The following is a 20,872-nucleotide window of genomic DNA, read 5'->3' as shown; positions in this document are numbered from 1 at the left end:
GTCTGCAGTTTTGCTTTAGCCAGGCTTTTCTTTTTTAGATCTTTGTAACCTTTCAAATTTATTGCCTTGAAATTTGATTGTTTTACTTATCTTCTATGAATACAAGAACCGATGTCATGAGGTTCAGGTGCCGTAACTAATGCAATGTATGCATTGCTTTTAGAATAATGAGAGATAAGCCAAAGTGCACATGTATGGGGAAGTCAACAGAAGACTAAAAATGACAAAAGCCCTGACTTCTCAGAAGCTAATTGCGTAGCCAAGCTTAACCATAAAGTAATTCCATTGCCTTCAGTTTTTATTGAAAGCGTCAAATTTCAGCTCTGTTAATTATTATAGGCTTCTCTAAGACTTTATTTATGTGTGTGCTTAAGTATGCATGCCTTTTACTGGCACAATTTTAGGGTCACAAATGTTCTTTGTTGCTTTGAAAATCAATTTCTGAGTGGTTAACTACTAAGCAGTGCTTTGGACACTTTTAAAAAAAAAATTATCTGTTTCAGATGCTTTTAAAGGCATTGTTGCTAAGAATGAGGAGAACGCTAGATGATGATGTATTCATGCCATTATATCCAAAAAAGTAAGTTTGCTTTCAACTGTGGTGTTAGACCTTTATTAGTAAGTTGGTGTCTTCTGTCCGTAGTTAACGGGTTTTTTCTCAGTATGGTTCACTGACTGGATACAGGAGATGTTTCGTTATCACACTGTGAGGATTTAGCAAAGACAAACAGGATGAAAGGGAATGTTTATAGAAATGAACTGTGTGTGGGAAGGAGGAAGCCAGCAAACTCCAGATAGAGGTGGTCTTGGTTACTCATTAAAGAAATCTCTTACTTTCCAGCATCTTAGAAAACAAGAACTCTGGTCCATATTTGTTTTTCCAACGTCAGTTTTGGTCCTCTGTTAAGGTAAGTCAGTAAATACATCCGGTAAATCTTTGGTCTCGACAGTGTAGCAATAAAACCCTCTTCAAATTTGTGTAAAATGGTAGATGGAAATTGCTTTAACTTTATTTGAAAGAACTCTAAATTAGGATTCTTCATCTTTGATAATGCACTGTGCCATCTTCAAAAGATTGCCAAGTGAAAGCACCGTCTTTTTAACTTGTACTTTGTTTTACGTTGGGTTTACTTAGCATACTCAACCCAGTTTTTTTAATGTCATTGTGCTTGTCAGAATAAAATATTCTGCTTTTATTTCACTTACATGGGAATGGGAGAGCTTGGATTGTATTTTTTTATATATATAGTGTGAGAATCTTCATGAAAATAACTTGGCCCCTTTTGGAAAGCTCACTTCTGTTTGTAAAGTATAAGAGCATTTGTGATCTTAGTTTAATTGAAACGATAGTGTGTGTGAAAGAAAAAGTTTCTGTGTGTGGAATGTGCAATATAGAGTTTGCAAAGGTCTGTCGGAAGCTATGACTGTTGCAGTTTATTTCCGATAAAAGGCTGTGAAGAAAATTAACTCCCAACTAAACAGGAAAGTAAAGTATGAGACTCATGTTGATTGAACTGCTGATCTCCATGATCACACAAACAGAACTCTCATCTGGAATTTTCTATTTAAATTGTAGCAGTGAGGGAGACTGTGTTCTGAATAGGTTTGCAATCGCTTCATTTACTTAAAATATTTGGCACTGAATTCTTTCACTTTGAAATAAAAGTCAAGTTCTTAAATGCTGTCTAGAGCAAAAAAAGCTCGTTTATTAAAATGCTGTTGTTAAAAGTGAAACAGATCGCCTATTTAGGGCTTGTGTCTCTTTTAAGAGTGAAATTGCCTGCTTCTGGCAATATCTGCCGGAGCCTGGGCAGTTTAGAAGTATGCACGCTGTTACCACTGTTTTATTTTAGGGAAGCATTAAAAATACTTGCGCTAGCAAGTCAGTTATAGCATCACAGACGAGCAGAAATAGAAGCTGGGAGGCAAGCGCTCGCTTACTGTTTCCTGATGATCTGCCTCAACAGTAAACTGCTGGCTGCGTTCATTTGTAGGAGGCTGGCAGCAGTTCTCCACAGGCCGTTCGCCAGGGGGGAATAACAGCTGTACGGCTGGCTTAGCCAGCGCTCCCCCGTGACACTTTCTGTGTCTCTTGTGTCACCCTGCCTTGGAAATAAGGGCATGCCGACAGTGTGGCTGGGGATTTCATTGGCAAGGGGGCTGTGAATTTGCCCCCGTATGGCATATGCTAGGCCTCACTTGGCTTGACGTTGACATCACATTTTGAGAACAAGATGGCTTAAAACTTTAATTCTTTTTTTCTGATTTCTTGTGCAAAACGTGAGCAAAGTTAAGGTGGTGGTGGTGATTGTTGTATGAGAATTCCTAACACCCTATGCTGGTACTTTATGGATTCTGAATAATTTTGAAGCTAACGGGAGGCATATTCCTACTGCTTACCTTGGCCATGCTGTTACATTTGAAGAGGCTCTAGAGTGTTTGATCAACTTCCTGGTTTCAGTACATTTTTAAATACTTATTTTCCCTGTGTTGTCTTTTCAGTTATTAGGAAACTTTCTCCAGTGGTATGGAATCCTTTCAAACAAAACTCTCCAGGAACTGTCAATAGATGGTCTGCTAAACAGATATATTCTTATGGCTTTTCAAAACTCTGAGTATGGAGAGGACAGCATTAAGAAAGCTCAAAGTGTAAGTAAAATCAAACAATGTTTAAAATCACTTGCAATTGACAAATTTCAACTGAAGGAAAAATACAGTTAAAACTTGAGGTTACCTATGAAATCTTGGCTTTGATAGCTCAAAGTTGTAATGTCAATGAAAAAGAGATGGTTGGGGTTTTTTTTAATTTTTTCTTTTTCAATACACAAACTAAAGAAAGAACCTTCTCTGGCTCATGCCCATAGATAGTTTAGGTATAGCGTAGGTTTCAGTGTTTACTGCTTGAATTTTGGATTGTTTTTTTTTTTTTTGTAGGTTTCTCACTGTTTCACTCAGTTGGGCCTTGTCACTGCAATCTTACCTGGCAGACTTCACAAACCATGTTAGATAGCTTTTAAAATTTTGTTATATTGTGTTTAACTTTCTTTTTCCTGTTATGTCTAGGTAATTGCATGCTTTCCTAAACAGTGGTTCGCTAATCTAAAAGGAGACAAGACTATTTCTCAGCTAGAAAACTTCTGTAGATACCTTGTTCATCTGGCTGATACAATTTATAGAAACAGCATTGGTTGCTCTGATGTAGAGAAAAGAAATGCGAGGTAACTTACTTTGAGTTAATGCAGTTGCAATTTTTGTGCTTCGTGTTATTTTGCTGATGCATGCAAACATGGGTAAATATCTCCCTACTCCTGCATGTCTTTTGAAACTTCTTTGAATTCAAACTTAAAAAATGTTACTGTATGGTAAATGGGGAGATTTTTAAGGTGTCTGAAAACAGCAATGGCTGGAAATCTTTAAACATTCATAATATATTCTGCACTACTGCTTAATGTCACTGATTCTGGCAAATTTTGTAGCTACTGGTTTTGGACTGCTCCAGCTTGTGAGCCTGTTGCCGATTCCTGCATAATGGCTCCTAAATTACAAATTGTGCTTTTGTATACGGTACAAAAGTTCTGACTTTATTTACACAACCAACTAGATGAACCTGTTTTCCCCTAGATCGAAGAATCCATTTTACTTGTATCCGATAACCAGAATAATTAAAAGTTTGGATTAGATGCATAAATGTTACTGCCAGCCAAGTAACCTGAAATGCTATGGGTGTCTCATTTAAAGCAATTATAAACTTAAAAACCAGATTGTTGCACTGACACTCAGGAATATAACAAGACTGGAAGATTGTTTATTCCTGTGCTGTTGCATGAGAAGGAGAGGTTTCAAAGTCAATAGTTCTGTTGTTCCAGCAAACCTGAAACTTGGAAAGACGAACCCCCTTGCTACCTGCATTAGTCATTCTTGATAGTTGAACTTGCTTGAGCCATCGTTGAGTTACTCTTCAATTATTGAGGCTTTCCAGGGGATTAGATCCTTCTCCCTTTTTGATCTTATGCATAGCACTGAAACATAGAGACAGAAATTTCCCTTAAACCAGGCAGAAAGATCTTGGTTAAGAAGTGGGGTTTTTTCTGGTATCAGGTTTTTTTCCAGTTACCATGTTGGTTATTAGATGCCTTTCTGTCTTTAGAGTCACTTTTGGCTGTGGCATATGAATCATCTAGTTTTCAGAGAACATCCAGCTTTGTGCTACACCGGGTTGTGCTCAAACAACTTTTTATCCGCTCTTAGGTTATGCCTCAGAACTTTGTGTCCAAAGTATAATAGTAGTGTCACATACCAATTTAAACTTCCCCATGATTCAAATCCAAAATAGAATTGTTACTCCTTCCTTTCTAAAACCAAAATGCCTAGCCTAGCATGATACTGGAATTGAAATGAAGGAGTTGAGAGAGAATCCCGTAGAGATTAAACTTTCTCTCTTTTGGTAGCCCGTTTCTAAATTTGAAAGAACTTTCTTTACCAGCTGAAATGATAACTTCGTAAAACTTTGTATTGGAAGAGAAACATCCAATTAATCCTTTTGTTCACAGTGAGTTCTAATATCCTTTCTATCTTCTGTCCTCCTGCTTTTTCCCAGCATTTAACAAATCTGTTGCCATTGCCCCCATTAAGCAGATAAAATAAGTCTGCAGCAGAAATACTACTTTGTAATGTCTTTTCATATAAAACCTAGTACAGTTGTTTGAAACAAAAATGCATTAATTTCTGCTGAGAGGTAAGTGTATCTTTACCTATGTCTGTTGGTGCTAGTTTTCAAAATGTTGGATGCGTTTTCGCAGATCAGCTAGGTTCATTTTTAAGATTAATTTTTGAACTGTACTTTTTGTGAGACTGGTCAAAGTTTCATGTCCATGCTCCTAGCAAGATACCAAAATTGTTCTTCACAGCAGAAGTACAGTCCTCCTAGCAGTTTGTTCACTGTAAGCTTCCTAGATTGACCTGAATTGTAATGCAGTTCATTGCTGGCAAGCTTCATACCTTTTTAAAGCATGCATTAAAGCATACTTGCTGCCTTGATTTTTTTTTTTTTTTTGACTTAAACATTAGTTACCAAGAGAGCTGTAACTCATTGCACGGTACCGTAAGTAATCCAAGACTTTTTCTTGAGATTATACTGCATCTAGTATTAAACCATATTGTATGATTAATTCCTACTCCCAAAATAAATTTTTCAACTTCAGTACAAAGCTGATAACCAACTTACTTTATCAGACTAAGCAAGTGGAGGAGAAGATGAGGTGAAGTTATCTGAAACTGATTTGCTATATGGATTCATAATGTAGTCTTCTGTTGAAATATTAATACTTGTACATGATTGTTGCATTCCTGTATTGACTTCTCCTTCCTTTTTTTTAGGGAGCACATAAAGCAGATCATAAAGCTTCTAGCAAGTATCCGAGCACTGGATCATGCTGTGACAGTTGCAAATGATCACAATGTAAAAGAGTTAAAGATTTTAATAGAAGGAAAATAGACTTTTCCAACAACTCATTTTGAGCTTTAAAACCATTCCTGATTTGTAATTTATGTATATATGTAAAGTTTCTTAAACTGTAAAGTATTGATCTCTGTTTTAATACAAAGTGCATTCTTATATACAGCATCCTTAAAAAAAAAAAAAAAATTTACTTCTTTGAAAACAAAAATGGAATCCCAAGATTGTCATCTTTCCAGAAATCAGATTTTCCTTAAAGTTTCTCAAAATCTTGTTTACAAAAATACTTTGTACCCATGATTAGTAGTCATCTACTCCTGTTAAGTGTTCCATGGTTAACTGGAATGTGTATAATATATTATGTGTAATACAATGTATGCATATATTTATACCACCATGTTGCTTTCACACTGGATATAGAGATCTTGTACTGTTGGAATAAGCTTTTCATTTGCTAAAAAATACTTTTGACACTAAAATTATCATATTATTGGTCAAAAGGGCTGGCAAAACATTCAAATATTTGAAAATCATTTGAGCTAAAGAGTAGAGACACTTTCAAATGGAACCTGACCTTTAAAAAGCAGCTGTGTTGCACTCAAATTGGAATAGCTAAAAAATTATTTGCATTCAGAATATGGAACTCTTAAGACTGTTCTTAAAAACAAAACAGAAAGGAAAACCCAAATCAATGCTTAATTTTTTTTTTTTTAATTCAGGCATACAATGAGAAATTGTGATTATTGCACAAGTGTACATGACAGCACCTCCTAAGCCCCAAACACCTTTGTGCAAGTTAGTTAAATTCACTGGTTTTGTCATCTTGGGGTTTTTTGGGTTTGGGGGGCTTTTTTTGGTAACTTCATACATGGAACCTGTTTCTTCTGATTGGTATGGCTAAAGATGTCAAGCAAAATGAAGGTGAAGAAAATTTTATATCCTAAGATTTGAAGTATTTATATTGTAGTAAATATTCAAATGTTACACTTCCCGCTTAAATACCATCTAAGAATAGTCTGGCAAAAAAAGCATCTAATTTAAATGCAAATTAAAAAGAAAACCCTTTAAAAATCTGGTGATTTACATCAGAACACTAGTGACTTGATCTTGGGGTCCAAGGCATGGGAACAGCTGTAATAGCCTTGGATTAAGAACTATTTCCAGGTGTGCCCTACTTTTTCGGGGAACTGTAGCAATAAATTGGCATACTGAATAACATAAGAAATCATTGTATTTTATGCTCATGTCATGTGGTATAAATGAGTATATTAAAAATGTACAATTTGTAACATGCACACTTCATTCGGACACTGAACACTTGTTTTTCTGAACTGTTGGGATTGATGGAATACATTCAGAAATACCTGCTTTTAAAAATAGTTTCAATAAACTCGTCTGTCAAGGAGCTGTTGCAGTGCAACTTGGTAAGCTTTATTCCTTTAGGAAGCTGGTAGAGGAAATGATGCGCGTGCTGGCTGGCTATTTCAATATGCCAAAGAAAAATGCATCCTTGGAAGGTCGATTTTTGGAGTGAACAAAAGTGTCTTTACTTCAAAAAAGCAATAGGATAAACAGTGGACTTCATATATCTACATAAAGAGTAGTTATGATATTTCGAAAGATTATCGTGCTGGTAGTTACATGATTTAATAGTGACAGATTTGACCTGTGCTTAAAATTTTACTGATTTTAGTATTTTATTAGACTGAAGAGGACACAAATAATCCATGCTACCAATGTTTCTAAAGGAGTATTTATGTATACTCAAGTGACTTAATCGTCAGAAAGATTCAAAGTTGTAGAATGTTTGGTTGAGGGAGGGGGTAATCAAAAATACGCAAAATGAGATTTTTTTTTTTTTTTTTTTTACGAGGAGGAACAATACTGTACAGAGACTTTTCTGCATCTTAACGCATGCCTGCCTTCCAGTCACAGGATCTCCAGGGGTGAGGATGCGTAGTTCAGACACCTTTTGTACCATCTAGTTTGGCTACTCTGTCTAGTCTAGCCACTGCGGTACAAAGCTCAGTGAAGGTTAACTTCCTGGCTTTAAGATAAAGTCTTTAACACAGGCTTTTATGGTACAACAAAACTACTGCCAGTATTCGGAATAGCCTGTGATTATGTGTGAGTGTGTGTGTGCACGTGGGACGGGTATGTTCTGTGGACGGAATAAAAGAGCTCAAGCAGTTCTAAGACCTGTGCTGCTGAGTTAGGTTGGTTGTCCAGCTGGATAGTTAGTGTTACTGTTTGCGAATGAATGTAAACAGCTAGTATTACTGCAGGGGTGAAAATGTACTTTATTTCTATTTGGATATTTTAGACAATGGAATTCCTTCAACTGAAATTACTGGAACAGTTGCAAAAATTTGGAAGCCTATCCTCTCTGAATATATTAACGTAAGTGCTCATTGTGTACTGTCAAATTCGTTCAGAATCACTGAGTAACAACCTCAAATGCCAAAGTTTTTCACTGGTTTTTCTACATCCAGAATCTTGATTGTCTTCTAATACTGAGGCTGCAAGGTGGCGGATTCAAAGATTTCAACTCTAGAAAATAAGGATAGTACTTGACCAGGAGGTGTCAGGGTTTGGATTTTCAATTATGAAATTTTTCAAACACTGGGGGTGATAAAGCTAAGGAGTGCAGGAAAAGGGTTGGAGTCAGCTATTCTCTTTTGGTGCCAGGTGCCTCTGTCGGAAAAGGTGCTCTGAAAGCCCTCTTCAGCCTTGCTCTGCTCTCTACTGGTCTCCCTGGGGTGGTGGTATGCTGGGCTGGGCTAATAAAACAACAGTAACTGAGTTTGTTTTGGAAATGGTGTTTATTCACACTCTCTACTGCCTCTCTGGGAAGAATACTTGCAATGAGTCATTCCCTCACTCTCTCCCTGGCTGTAGTTCAGCGAGGAGAAAAGCTATAGGTTCAAGCCATTGGCTAGCATCTTAAACTTTGCTTTTCTTCTAATAGTATATATATATATGTAACTACAAAACTTAAACGCAGGTTTGTAACTGCAGTTTCAGTAGGTGTGCACACTACTAATGGAGCTCCAGCCTAGTGGAGCAGCAAAGCTCAAGACATTCATTAGTAAAAATACAGGCATTTTGCTCCAATTTGGATCGTGACTAGGACCGTAAGGGAGGGAACGAAGAGAATATCTTCCTTGTAACCTCATTATAAATTACAGCTACAGAGAATCTTTTTTCAAGATAGCCTGTAGTCATTTTCCTAATTAACTGCTGCAGAAGACCAGCTGTTCATACTACACTTAGCCCATCTTCCCCCTACTACACCACCACCATGTGGCTATGGTGTCTAAGCCCTTGCACACTTGAGGAGTTTCTCCTTCCCATCCCCATACAATGTCACCATCGGGGAACAGTAACATAAAGAAACTTGCAGCAAAGTATACTTACAGGTGCTAAGTAATCAAACTTCTCATTTTGGGCAATGTGGCGCCTTTCCTATGTACAAGTGGTTAGAATTGTATATGCGCTTAACGACTTTACGTAAATAATGTTACCCAATTTTGGTTATAAACAAAATAACCACTTTCACTTCTACCGCTTCACCTGTATCTCATTTATTGATGCAATAGCTAGTAGCAAAGCGGTCATACTTTATGTAATGATCTTTACACAACGTTACACAACTGCTGCTTGGTTGAGGCATAACCCGAGGACAACTGCTTTAACATTATTCTCCCACAGTTTAACATGTGTATCTCACTGTTCGCTATCAAAAATAACAAATAATTATAACGTGTAAGAGACTGATGTCCTAGATGATGACGAAATCCCATGTGAGAAGGTGCTAAACACAATAAGTGATATGGCGATCTTAATTCTACAGGGACTCTTGAAAAAAGTCTAGTAACATCTTTAGTAGTTAGCGTTCGTTAGGGAAAGGAAAGATGTACAACATGTAAGAAAAATTGCATGTAAAATTGTCAGTCATTGATATTTTTATGAACAGGATAATGTATTACAGAATTATTACAGTTATTTCATTATTATAATTATTTTATTATACAGTTAAGTATGATTACACTTATTACAGAATTACCTTTACCCTGAAGGCCACCAACAGCAAAGGGAAAACCTTGACCTTTACTATGAAGGAAAACAAAATGAAATCTGAAATGTGAAATGGAGAAGTTTAAGGAAAAATTGTGCAGATGCAGGGAGTCACATGATTCCTCTTTCTCCTCCTTTCAGATACATCTCATTTTCTGCAAAAGTTTGTGGGTCAGTGGTTCTGCTTTCAGTTCTCCCTAAGTTACTCTACAAAAAAGGCATTTTTTTAGAAAGAACCCTAAATATATATAGCAGGGGAGGGGATATGCACCTGCAGTTTTGACGTAACGTACAGCTTTGGTAGAATGACTTGGTGAGGTTTGTTTTAACAGGCTGAACTGTCCTCTTACGCATGGTAGTGCTTAAAAGCAGTATGCCTGTCATCTCAGGTTTATTAGTTATTAGCCCAGTGAAAACTAAATGTCCTGTGATCAGTGCTCTGAAAGGAAATAACAATACCTGTGATGTGACCGTTAGGCTTTACCTGTGAAGTCACAAGCAAACCATTCCTGCAAGAGTTAGTAGTGGCGGGTACAGAAAAGAGAACTCCGAGGAGGCTTCAAAAATGGTGTTTGCAAGGATGGTTGTGGTTTTTTGAGAAACAAGGCACCCAACAGGATGGATCAGAGTTGAGTGGTTTTGCTCTGCCTGTGGTACTCCAAACAGAAAACTTCGGTAGCCTTACAGCTCTTACTTGAATTAGTCTGTCTGCATCAGGAAATAATGTAGGATTTTTTGTCCAGGAGCACTTAATTTCTGCATATAACTAAAACTCTTGCCCTAAATATGCAGAAATAAATGAATGGGGATATAATAATTGCATGGAGACAAACTTAATAATACCAGGGCCTGCAATGTAAGGCTCTGCTCTGAACAATGTCTTAAGCATGTGCTTTTGTTCAAATATGTGAACTGTCCCATTGACTCCACTTGCATTACTTTTGTGCTTGATGTGCATAGTTAAATGTTTTCATAGAGCAGAGACCTGGAGTGAAGCACAGATCTATCTCCAAGATTTGGTGTAGTATTTTTCTTACATGTTTAAGCCCAAATTTTCATAGCCTAGAGTTCATACAGGTTCTCGAGTATTATCTATTTACTTTCTTGACTTTTGTGATACCTAGCTAACAGAAAACATTAAGTGGGATGTAGGTTGCGTGACTATGGGCCTCACGTGCCCTGCGGACATGTAGCTTAAAATCATTGTATTGCAGTTAAATTACATATTGTCATTTTACCCAAAAGCTCCACTCAGGATAAGACATTCATTGAACTAAAGATACTAAAATTATGATGTACACACATGGTTATTACCTCAGGGAGCTAACAGTTCAGAGAACGTGCATCTGCAAACAGGTGGTGGGTAGAGCAAACTCCGCTTTAAAGACTTAATGAGGGGTAGGAGTTTGCAGGAATAAGGCCTATGATAAGTGCTAGGAGGGATATGCACACTAAATATCATTTCAAAACTTTCATTTATTTGCTGTTGATATGCCAATTTCGCGATGTACAGCACCACAGATGTCCCTGAGAAAATGGTGGCTTGAACACTAAGTGGAATGGGTAAAATAGTGGTGCACGTGCCAGGGCTGCTGCTGCTGCCAAGGGGAGAGGCGGGGTGTGGGAAGCTGCTGCTACTGCTGAGGCTGAGGCTCGCTCCCTCCCCATTTTTTGCCATTGCTGGTTTTTGCACTCCTCCTCCCAATTTTGCAGCAGGATCTGCAGGCCCAGAAACCTTCCTCTTCCCCTTTCAGGCATCCCAATTCTGCCTTTACATCTGTCTTCCCTGTGACAAGAGGCAGCGTGGCCCTGGGCTTCCTTACCTTTTTGATACCAAAGGTAAATGTTGCCTAGGGTGCTGAGAAGCCTTGAGCCAACTCTGCTTTCACACAGCAAAGAAGTTTTAAATAGGCTTTGCTCTGAAGCCCAGTGAAGTCATGATGGGTTGACCTTGGCCTGCAGCCAGATGCCCACCCAGATGCTCTCACGCTCCCCTCCTCAACAGGACAGGGTGAGACAACAGGATGAAAAAGCTCATGGTTCAAGATAAAGATGGGGAGATCACTTAACAATTACCATCATGGGAAACAGACTTGACTTGGGGAATTAATTTAATTTAACAAACAGAGACAATTAACACAACACCTTCCCCCCCACCCTTTATCCCAGGCTCAACTTCGCTGCTTCATTCCCGGCTCCTCTATCTCCTCCCTGCTCCTTGAGCTCCAGTTACAGAGGTATGTCTCAACATTTCCATATATTTAAGGTTGGTGAGATTCTGAAATTCAGTTGGCAGTTCAGTGGGGAAAAATTACCAAAACCTTTTATTACACAAAACTAAAGAACAAATTAAACTTTGTTTGTAATATGCTTTGCTGTATGATGCAGTATATTACATTGGCAATTAGTTAGAATCAAATATTGATTCTGATTTTCCATTAACTTATAAACAGCAGTATTTTCTGAAGTTAATAATAGCTTTATCAAAGCTCCCACTATTGGATAGCAATACATTTTTCACATTCATACTGGTGGATGAAAAATTGGATGTGAGCCAGCAATGCGGGCTTGCAGCCCAGAAAACCAGTTGTATCCGGGGCCACATAACAAGAAGCATGGCCAGCAAGTCGAGGAAGGTGGCTCTCCCCCTTGCTCCACTCTGTGAGACCCCCACCCTGGAGCGCTGTGTCCAGCTCTGGGGTCCCCAGCACAAGACAGACATGGACCTGTTAGAATGGGTCCAGAGGAGGGCTGCAAAAATGGGGGCCTCCCATTTGGGAAGGCTGGAACGATGAAGAAAAGCTGAGAGAGTTGGGGTTGTTCAGCCTGGAGAAGAAAAGGCTCCAGGGAGACCTTATTGCGGGCTTTCAATATATAAAAAGGGCTTGTAAGAAAGATGGAGAGAGCCTTTTTACCAAGGCCTGTAGTGACAGGACAAGGGGCAATGGTTTTAAACTGAAACAGGGTAGGTTTAGGTTGGACATAAAGAAGACATTTTTTACAATGAGAGTGGGGAGACACTGGAACAGGTTGCCCAGAAAAATTGTGGGTGCCCCATCATTGGAAATGTTCGAGGCCAGGTTGGACGGGGCTTTGAGCAACCTGGTCTAGTGAAAAGTGTCCCTGCCTGTGGCAGAGGAGTTGGACTAGATGATCTTTGAATGTCCCTTCCAACCCAAACCATTCTGTGATTCAATGATTCTATGATTATATTTTCAACTGATGCACTTCTCTTGACGTTTGAAAAGTCACTAAGCAAATAATGGAGTAGTCCATTTTCAACTGCATAATAACGGTTAGCTATCAGAAAGAAATTATATTACCCTGACAGAAAAAATATATGTGTTCATAAGAAAACAACCACACATGCCATCTGAATCTATTTTATCTGCTGAAAAAAATGTGAATAAACTTGATACATCAATTGTTTTATGCTACAAGTATGTATCATTTTAGCCTTGGGTGTATCTTGTAAAACAACCTTTAAATTGCTGTCCTTGTTAGTGATCTTTATGCACGGATAAAACCAGGACACACTTGCTTTGCTTCCACAGCAGCCACATTGTCATTCTTTTATTTTTACATTCTCAGTAGTAAAAAAGTTTCATGAGTTTCTTTTTGATGCTATGCTAGAGATATGTGAGCATCTACTATGGGCAAGTGAAAAATAGCATAAGCTGTAATCAGCTGTCAGTAATTTCAAAACCCACGAAACTTATCTTTAAATAGTCTTTTAAAATACCGTACTTTTATTTATCTACAGAACATTTTCACTGGGGTCATCATAATGCGTATAGGACGTTGGCCAGCTAAAAATACACGAAGATTACTTTCATTGTATTTTACATCACAAATATTTGCTCTGTGTTCTCTTCCTCCAGTGTACTCCACTCAACTGGTACTTAGCCTATGGTAGGTATGTGGGATAAGGCCATATTTAAATATCAAAAGATTATGTATACAATCTACTATTTCTTTAGAATAGGCCAGAGCTGTTCAGGGAATATATATCAAACACAACTTTTGGTGTTTCAATATAAAGTTTATAAAAAATAAAAAAGGTCTTTCCGTTTTTAATTTTTACCCTTCGCAGTAGGAATTGATCTCAGATGAGAAGGTAGCGGGAAGAAATGCTACAATCTAAAATCAAAGATGGCCCAGCTCTTGTCTTAGAAGGTAGCTATACTTCTCACACTTGCCCTTATGCATATTCTTTAGCTCAAATTATAGTCTCAGTGAAGAGAGTTTCTCCAGAGTTTTTCAGATTTTGTTTTTTTTACTTCAGCTCTCCCTCAAACTGCCACCCTGGCCCCAGCATTATCTGAAGTGCAGCAAAGCTCACTTCTCTTGATTTCAGCATGTAGCTCTCAGACCTGCCTTCTGTAGCAGCTTGCAATGTATCACCAACACAATACAGTAAAGCTCCTGTGAAGCGGTATTCCTCCTCCGCTTACAGCCTGCACAGGCTGAATGGAAATTTCCAAAGAGATGCTTACGGTCTGTCCCTAAAACTTTTGAAGCCTGTCAGGAAAAGGTAGGCTTTAGCCGTGATTCAGTGCTCCCACCTGACCCAAGGCACTCGGCGAGCATCCGCACCGACAGCTTCTATGCCCATCGCACATTTTGCGCAGCGAGGTTTTTCGGTTTGCACTGCTATTCGTGAGCCTATCGCTCAGATTTTTCTCCCTGCTGCACCTGTAATAAATACACAACCGGGACTGGGGCTGACTGTGTTTTAACATAGCCTCACCAGGCATCCAGAGCACGTTTTTCAACTTTGAAGCCTGCAATCCAGCATTGCCATAAGACAAGGAGAGAACTTCTTCTAAGGGCTCTCTTCCTACTTTTCCCTAAGGGGCCCGGTTTCCTCAGGCTGAACTCCACCCTGACAGCAGGGCTCGCCCAACCCTCAGTGCTCTGGTTCAACGTGCCCTTGAGAGGGCCTACACGATGGATGCCGCTCACAGGAACCCAGGTCTGGCAAATCCTCCACCCAGCCCGGTGCGGCTGCTCCGGTGGGCCAACGCCTCCCTGCCCGCGCACCCGCCCCTCCCGCACACCCCGCTGCAGCGCGTCCCGCCGATCAACCGCCCTCCCTCTCCCCCGCCGGGCGGCCGGCAACCGCTTAACGGCCGCCTTCGCGCCCCGCCTCACGCCAGGCCCGCGGCCCCAGTTCTCCCCCCTCCCTACCCCCCCGGCGCTGCCGCCCCCTCACGCCCTCCATCGACTTCCGGTGGCGGGAGGCGCAATGCGGAAGGGACGGCGGGGCCGGAGCGGAAGTGAGGTCCCGCCGGCTCCCGCGGCTCGGAGCGGAGCGGGCGGCCGTTGGTGGCAGGTGGCGCGGCCGGTGAGGGAGGCGCTGGTACCGCTGCGGCTGGGGGCTGGGGAGGGGGGCGGCAGCACCGGGGGGCGCTCGGCGCCTGTCAGTGCGCGGCGGAGCCGGCCCGGCTGTCGCCGTTGCGGAGCTGGGGCCGCGGGGGCGCCGCTGGCGCCAGACAAGATGGAGGTTCTGTCAACGCCGTGGGTACCGGCGGCACCGGCCTGGGGCGGGCGGCGGAGCGCGCCTGCCCTGGGCGGCAGGTGGTAGCGGGGCGGGGATCTGCTGGCCCGGCGCCGGCTCCGGCTCCGGGGCTGTCCCTCGGCCGGGCGGGTGGGAAGCTCGCGGCTCTTTGGTGGTCCCCTTCCTCCTGCCCGGCAAGGGAGAGGGGCTTCGGCTGAAGGGCCGGCCCGGCGCCGCTGCTCCCCGGGCGGTGCTGCGCCCGCAGGGGTTCCACTGGAGGGTGGGGGCCGGTGGGTTCCGTACCGGCGGCGTGCAGTCCGTGTCCGCCCTAGAGGTTACGGACACTGAGCTGAAGGGAGGGGAGAGGGCAGACAACCCCGCTCCTGGCTCTCAAGAAGAATCTTCCCTCGCTGTATGTTTGCTGAGCTTAAGCCCTTAAAATTTGGCTACTCTCGCGTTTGTTTATAGTTTCTTATTGTTTGGGGGTTTTTATTGTTTTAAAGGAAGATCTTACCTCTGTGGCTTACGGGCAGTTTCACTAGTACAATACTGCAATGTTTCAGTCGTCAGCCACTGCAGGGGAGGGTTTAAATCCAAACAAAAACCTGCTTTCATTTAAAAAAGAAAAACAAAATAGGTTAACGTTTTTGCATGATCTTTTAAAACGTCTTAACAGCTTTAGTGTTTAAAATATACTGTCCTTTTGTACAAGGTCAGAATCGGTAAAATAGATCTAAAAATTGAAGCCTGCCCAGGCTTCTGGTCCTCTGCATTTGGCATTAGTTTATGATTAAGATAAATGCCACTCTTACATATTTGTGGTGGCTAGAGAACCTTATTTTCATTCTTTTTTTTCCTAAGAAGAAATCCTATTTATTAAGTATTGTGAAAGAAATTCTCATTGTCTCTAAGAAGCTTTTAAATAAATCCTTTATTTTGAAAGATGTTTCTCAGGGTAATTGTGTTTTTGAAACATTGTTATGTTGTCTTTAGGTAGTCCCTATATTTGTGTTGGAACATGAGATAATATAAGTCTCATGAGGTAGAAAGAGCGAGCAGGTCTTTTTTTGTTGTTTGTTTTTGTTAAACATCTAAAATCCCTAGGAAAGGATGCAAGTCAGACCTGCTTTGCAGAAGGTATCTGGAAGCACAAGAAGGTTTCACTAACATCATCTTGTGTTGGACAGGACTGCTTCTGATAAAGGCAAAATGGCTTTCAGTAAAGGATACCGTGTCTATCACAAGCTGGATCCACTTCCATTCAGTGTGATAGTGGAAACCAGAAACAGAGAAGAATGTCTCATGTTTGAATCCGGAGCTGTGGCTGTCCTCTGTAAGTCGATATGTTTTGATACCTACAATGTAAAAAGTTGGCAGACTTGACATTGTGTAAGCTGTTTCTTTATGGAATATAAAGAAGCAACTATTCTGTTTTCTTATTTGCTAATGGAGAGGCTTCTGATTTAAACGAGGGGAAAAAAAAACGTTTTCATATCTTCATCTGTTGAGAGAGAATTTTACCCATTTAATTACATTTCATCAAGCATGTATATTTTCATGTATACTAAATTTTCTTCTTCTAATAGCTTCCAAATACATCTGCTTATTTCTTTGGTTCTGAACAACCTTCTCCTTTTGAATACATGATAAGTCACTGACAAGCTAATTCTCTATGTTGTATTTCATAATAAAAAAATTCTGTATTCTTAAATGGTATATCATCTTAATTTGTTTTTTATCTCATTTTGTATCATGATTTTTGATGGCTTTTTGATTTTTAGCTTTATTTTGTCCCTGTATTTTTAATCTATCTTAAAACTCTGTATTGATTTGACTTGTAATAAAATGAGTAATATTTGGAGCAAGGTGTCTTGCATTGCAAAGTTATTTTTACATGTTTTTAGTGACAAATGCATTAAATGTTTCCCTTAAATTCTTTTTGCCCCCCCCCCTTTTTTTTAAGTCATAGGACACTAAAATGAGAAGCACAGAAGAGATCCGTGAAGCCTATAGATAGGGTTCTGAAATGTAGTTTGGTTTGTATTCTTCAGAAAGACTGAGCGCCTGGTTGCACAGGGTTTCTAAGCTTTTTTTTGACTCTTACAGAAAGCTTTCATACTGTGGAAGTTTGTTTTTTTTTTTTTTTAAATCAATAGTTTTTTGATTAATTAGCTCTGATGCCTGTTTGTGGTTTTCTAGCCTAGCTATTCTGAGCACCTGATCAGAAAATGGGAGATTTGATTCACTGCCTGAAGTCTGGGTGGACTCAAAAACCTACCTTTCAGGAGGATGCTCTGGCTCTGAGGCTGTGGAGTAGGCTGAATGGGGAGTGTGTTCTCTAACAAATCTCAGAGTTAGAAACGTGATTTCCAAAGAGTGGGACTTGAGATACGTTTCCTTTTTTTGATATTTGCAATTGGCTCTCCTATATGTGAGTGTGCTCCTTGGCAGTGGCATAGTCTCTTTCTGAGCCACCTGGCTGTCCCTGTGTCCTCTGTAAGGTACTTAGAAGTTGGGCCATAGAGTCATCTGTACTGGACAGGCTGTATGAACAAGTGGTCTCTAGCATACAGCTTAATCCGCATCTTTAATGTGCGATTAGAACAAGCTGCCATTAACTGTTAGAGGCCTAGAAATGGGACGTGCCAGCATGGTTGACTTTATAGCTGCAATTGTATAATGATCCAGGTGAAAAACAATGAGTGCTTTTCTCCTATTTTTGAGAATCGTGTTTTTTTCTGATAGTTTCTTCTTACTATGTATTTAAGTAATCTCACTGACTTTGCCAGCAGTATTTGAAAGGCATTGTGTAGTGCGGATTAGGTAGGAATAAGTGTCCGGTCATAAAGCTAGTGAACAGATTTAGTGAAATCTGTAAAATGGGGAAAAATGCTTTGAAGATTTGTGGAAAACTTTATTTTAGCATGTATTTAGTAATTACTGAATATGCTTAAGCTACTTACGGAGCAATGTATTAAAAATAATTTATTCCTGGAAGTTATGCTCAAAAAGGACAGTAAGTTAGTTGCTTTTTGTGCTGTGATACACTGCAGGCAGCTGGATAAACTTTCTTCTCTAAAAATTAAAAACCATATCAAAGTTCCTGCCTTCACGTTGTTACCAAACAGAGAAAATGGAACCTGAAGGAAGTTTGAAAGCCTCTCTCCTCTTGGATTCTGTACTTAGTAATAGCATGTTATTAATCTGTAAAGGTTTGTTCTTGGTATGCTAATTGGTAGGTTACAATATAGTAAACATTCGTACTTAGCTAGAAGTAGTTACTCTGAATATTGTTTTCAGTAACCTTAACCAGTAAACTGCTTACTCTTTTTCTATCCGGTAAATGGACATATTTTCCCAATGCATATTTAGCTGTGGCATTTTGCTTTAATTCCCGTTTTGCACCTAAACTCTTTAGGTACTGAAACATGATTCTTTTGTTAATGGTTGAAAGATCACGATCATACCCTTGAACTGACAGCAGAAAAAGCGCTAGCTTTCTCTAGCTCAGTTTTTTTTTTTTTCTCTTTTTTTTGCTTGCTGTTTGCTTCTGGTATCTATTCTTTTTAATACATATTTAAAGGAGTACAATTATTAACGCTTGGGGAAGATTTGTAAAGTACTACTTCTCCATCTCTCTAGTCATGCCACTGAAACTAGTCAGAAGATTCTAGTCTGTAGCCTTACAAATTTCTGGATATTGGTACAAATCTAAAAGCCAAAGTTAATGAAAGACTGGCCCTTGGGGAAGATTGCCCAGGCGTTTGTAAAATCTGTGTGAATAGATACAAGAATGGTCAGATCAAGTATATATCAATTTAAATCCAGAAGAGCATCACTTTAAAAACTCATATTTTTTGCTGATGGTGCTAACACTTTTTAACTTTACAAAAATTGACAGTACCGATCTCAAACTGTTAGACATTTTTCAAAAGATTTTAATAAATACTGAAGATAAAATAAGGCCTTATACCCAATCATAGTTCTTACCTGTATGTAGAATGTATAATATAGGCATATTATAATAACCTAGTGAAATACACTTTACCATTAAAAGTGATTCATGTGGTTCAGTTCTGAGAGCCTCAGTGAACTGCATCTTCTGGGGTATCCATGTATAGAAATTTGGATTTGAAATGGGCTAAGAGAAAGGAATGAAAGCTTACTGATCCTTTAAATGTCATCTTAAAAGCAGTACATCTGTTATTTTGCTGAGGGAAGGATAACGGTATTAACCTTCATCCCCTTTACATTCAATGAAGCATGGCAAGATGATTCAGAGGGTTTAGTTAGGCCTCTGTATGAAATGCTATACAACTCATGTGTTGCATGGTTTTCAGTGTGTGTTGTATGTGCACTGAATCTGTTATTCAAGTCCACAAAATAAGATGGAAGAAAGGAAGAGGGTCGAAGGGATAGTTCACAGAGGTGGTTGTTGCATAATCATTCAGTCTTAATGTGGAAGCAGCCCAAGCCACGCTTCTGCTGGAAGTGTTCTATGTACTGCTTGTAACGTGGATTAGCTAACGTTAGTGTGACCAAAACATCTGAGAAATACTTCACTTGCCTTTGTATATTTAATACCTCTTTTATTGGCTCACTTCTAGTATTGGGTTAGCTCAAGATATTGAAGTCCAAGGGGATCCTGCCAACTTGCTTCTCAAGGCTTTGTAAGAGCACTTAGTTTTAAATGTCAGCAGCTTCACTGCTGATTTGTTTAGAATTTAGCGGGAGGATGTCATAGATCTATTTTTTCTTATTTGACATATAAAATAGACAGTATATTTATTCCTTGAAATAGGACTCTCTAATGAGATATCTTACCTGTAAAGATTTCATTGACTGATCAAGAGGGTGTTCTCTCTCCCTGTTCCTCTGTGGTGAGTCATAACGAAACGAGTGGGAAGCTGTCTACTCTTGTTGCCTGTGATGAGTAAAGGAGAATGTTCTGTCGTCTGGGCAAGTACTGAGCCCTGAGTGGAGAGAGCAGGAGCTTCGTGCACATCCTTTGACTTCAATCTTACAGTAAAGCTGAGAAGAGAACAGGTGTGAAGAGAAAGAGGCACTATGCCCACCCTGACCTTTCTGTAGAGCTAGATAAAGTAAGAGCTGTAATAACCTGTGTGCAGCAGGCATCCTGGTATTCATAGTCATGTTTGGCAATGCTACTCTATCACCCATTCATGCTCCACTTCTTTTTAAAAAGAAAATTCTTCCACACTGCATTCTTGGGGGGTGGGGATGTGTGAGGAAGCAGATATGCTATTATCTATCCACATTAGCAGATAGGATATAATAATTTTGCAAGAGATTTTAAGTTGATATGGTACTTGAGGAAACTTAGACATCCAGAAAAGAAACATACTGACAGATATATTTGATGAGCACCTGCTATATGTACATAATTATTAAGGAGGGTAACATTCTGTATGCTCACAACCAGAGTTGTTTTTTTCTTCGGTGTTTGCTGCCACCAGTAATAAACTGCCACTGTGTTATTCTACCCACCCCCCTGATAATGTTTATACAGAGTTTATCTCCTTAACTAGGGAACGAGAATATTTCAAAATAAATTACTACATTCTGTTTTTCATGATGGGATCCTATAAAATAAGCTTAATATAAATATTTTCCTGTTTTATATACATATGTAAAGGTACAATAATAAGAAGAATTAAAATGCTTCAAGCAGTAATTTATCCTCTCGTATAGAGTGTCTTTATGTTAGAGAGGAAAGGTCAAATACAGGCTGTGGCAGAAACAATTTTTGAATGTATTTTGATGTAATATTATATTCGTCTGAAGACAATTTAAAGGGACCAATGTGAAGGGACTAGGAT

The 20,872-nt window shown here is 39.6% G+C and overlaps 2 protein-coding genes across 13 annotated transcripts in view; both read left to right on the top strand.

Moving 5' to 3' along the window:
* Positions 1–6,860, top strand: part of PAXBP1 (PAX3 and PAX7 binding protein 1) — a 28,712-nt gene extending 21,852 nt beyond the window's left edge. For 2 of the 3 annotated variants that reach the window (XM_075171427.1, XM_075171418.1), the window contains exons 14-18: positions 504–580; positions 842–908; positions 2,503–2,649; positions 3,064–3,218; positions 5,377–6,860. In XM_075171427.1, the coding sequence (XP_075027528.1) occupies positions 504–580; positions 842–908; positions 2,503–2,649; positions 3,064–3,218; positions 5,377–5,494 (564 nt within the window). In that variant the 3' untranslated portion in view covers positions 5,495–6,860. Of the gene's footprint in view, positions 1–503; positions 581–841; positions 909–2,502; positions 2,650–3,063; positions 3,219–5,376 lie in introns of those variants that run through there. The other variant, XM_075171438.1, reaches the window with a different exon arrangement.
* A 7,748-nt stretch (positions 6,861–14,608) lies between these two features.
* SYNJ1 (synaptojanin 1) overlaps positions 14,609–20,872 on the top strand; it is a 66,438-nt gene continuing 60,174 nt past the window's right edge. For 9 of the 10 annotated variants that reach the window (XM_075171317.1, XM_075171240.1, XM_075171297.1 and 6 more), the window contains exons 1-2: positions 14,609–14,879; positions 16,220–16,365. In XM_075171317.1, the coding sequence (XP_075027418.1) occupies positions 16,242–16,365 (124 nt within the window). In that variant the 5' untranslated portion in view covers positions 14,609–14,879; positions 16,220–16,241. The remainder of the gene's footprint in view (positions 14,880–16,219; positions 16,366–20,872) is intronic. The other variant, XM_075171307.1, reaches the window with a different exon arrangement.

This window comes from Calonectris borealis, chromosome 1, assembly GCF_964195595.1.
Source record: "Calonectris borealis chromosome 1, bCalBor7.hap1.2, whole genome shotgun sequence".
NCBI classification, from domain to species: Eukaryota; Metazoa; Chordata; class Aves; order Procellariiformes; family Procellariidae; genus Calonectris; species Calonectris borealis.
This window is presented reverse-complemented; position numbering and strand designations above follow the sequence as displayed.